At 40.9% G+C, this 1,512-nt stretch overlaps 1 protein-coding gene across 1 annotated transcript in view; it reads left to right on the forward strand.

Annotated features, from left to right (window-relative positions):
• The window catches only part of ces3 (carboxylesterase 3), a gene marked incomplete in the record, with an annotated part of 11,971 nt that overhangs the window by 6,557 nt on the left and 3,902 nt on the right, over positions 1-1,512 (forward strand). Inside the window, 1 exon segment of the mRNA XM_037682596.1 lies at positions 835-936. Within this exon segment, the coding sequence (XP_037538524.1) occupies positions 835-936 (102 nt within the window).

The following is a 1,512-nucleotide window of genomic DNA, read 5'->3' on the forward strand; positions in this document are numbered from 1 at the left end:
AAATATAACATATATACCTATATATATAATATATATATATATATATATATATAAAGGCTTTATAAACCCTTCCTACACTCTTGAAATGTTCCAAACTCTTAAACCTACGTTATTTTAACGACATACGTACCGGTATATATACTGTACAGTAGCTACTGCAAAATTTTATATGAGTATTCACCAGCCTTGGTCCGGTAAAGGTCCGGTTCTGATCGGCTCTTCAGCCGTTGAGCACCAACACGCTTTTAGAGAGAGCCGGACCTTCGTATAGCCAGCACAAAACCACAAAATAGTCCCGATTGAGTCCAAATAACCCAGAGGGAAGTCTGGGTGAGCTCTGAAGAAGACAGTGGACTCCCAAGCAACGCCTCCCCGCTCGAGAGGCTTCATGGGCCAGCAAGCAGCACTATGATTGACAGATGAGGCTGGAAGTAGTCCTGGTTCGGTTCTGATCGGTTCTCTGCATTCACTGAGCACCAAAGTCACTATGAAAAAGGACCTAACTTAAAGCAGGGGAGTCCAGTCCCGGTCCGTAAGGGCCACCATCCTACATGTTTCAGAGGTTTCTCTGCTCCAGCACATCTGATCTGGATCAACAAGTGATTCTGCAGAACACAAAGAGCTGATTCCACCTCTCAATCAGGTGTGTTGGAGCAGGAAACAAGTCCCACATGGAAACTCTCCAGGACTGGACACCCTTGTTTTAAAGGATCACAGGAAAGTCTGGAGGTTCAGACTCCTTCTTCTCCTCCTCTGCTGTAAATGATGTGCAGCATTTACCAGGTTTGTGTGCGTTTGTTATGCTCATCCATGGGATCTTGTGGTTCTGCTCAGATTGTTGCAAACATCACAGGATGCGACGACTCGAGCTCAGAGGAGATGGTCCGCTGCTTCAGGGGCAAAAGTAAAGACGAGCTGATCGCTGCAACCAAAAAGGTAAACAGACAAAGCCATCGTGGATCCGCTGTTTGGTTGGACCCAAACGTTTCTGGGCTTCACAGAGGACATAACCCAACATAATTATTCAATCTGAACAATCATCTGTAAAACATGTGAAACCTTCAGTTCTAAATCTGACGAGGTTAAGTCTGGTCCTCTGGATGGATTCTCCTTCCAGAGGACCAGACTTAACCTTTGTAGATTTTTCTACCTGGATTATTGAGCATGTCATGTTTTAGAACGAAGTGTCCTGAAGCTAAAGGACACTTCAGTTCTAAAACTGAACTTCCCTGATTTCTGAATCACTCTGTGTTTTTAATTGTTCTATAGACTGCACTTTTTACTGGATAGTTTATAAAATATATTTTACTGTTAATTGCATCTATTTTTATTTTTATTAAATTATTTGAATATGGATTTTTTTTTTCACATACGTCCAGTTTGGATGTTTGTTGTTTAAAAGTTTTGGATCAGGTGTAGTCCAAGATAAGTTTCTCTATGGGGCAACAATTTCTATTCTATTTTATTCTATTCTATTCTATTCTATTCTATTCTATTCTATTCTATTCTATT

Source organism: Nematolebias whitei, chromosome 10 (genome assembly GCF_014905685.2).
Source record: "Nematolebias whitei isolate Nwh7 chromosome 10, NemWhi1, whole genome shotgun sequence".
Lineage (NCBI taxonomy): Eukaryota > Metazoa > Chordata > Actinopteri > Cyprinodontiformes > Rivulidae > Nematolebias > Nematolebias whitei.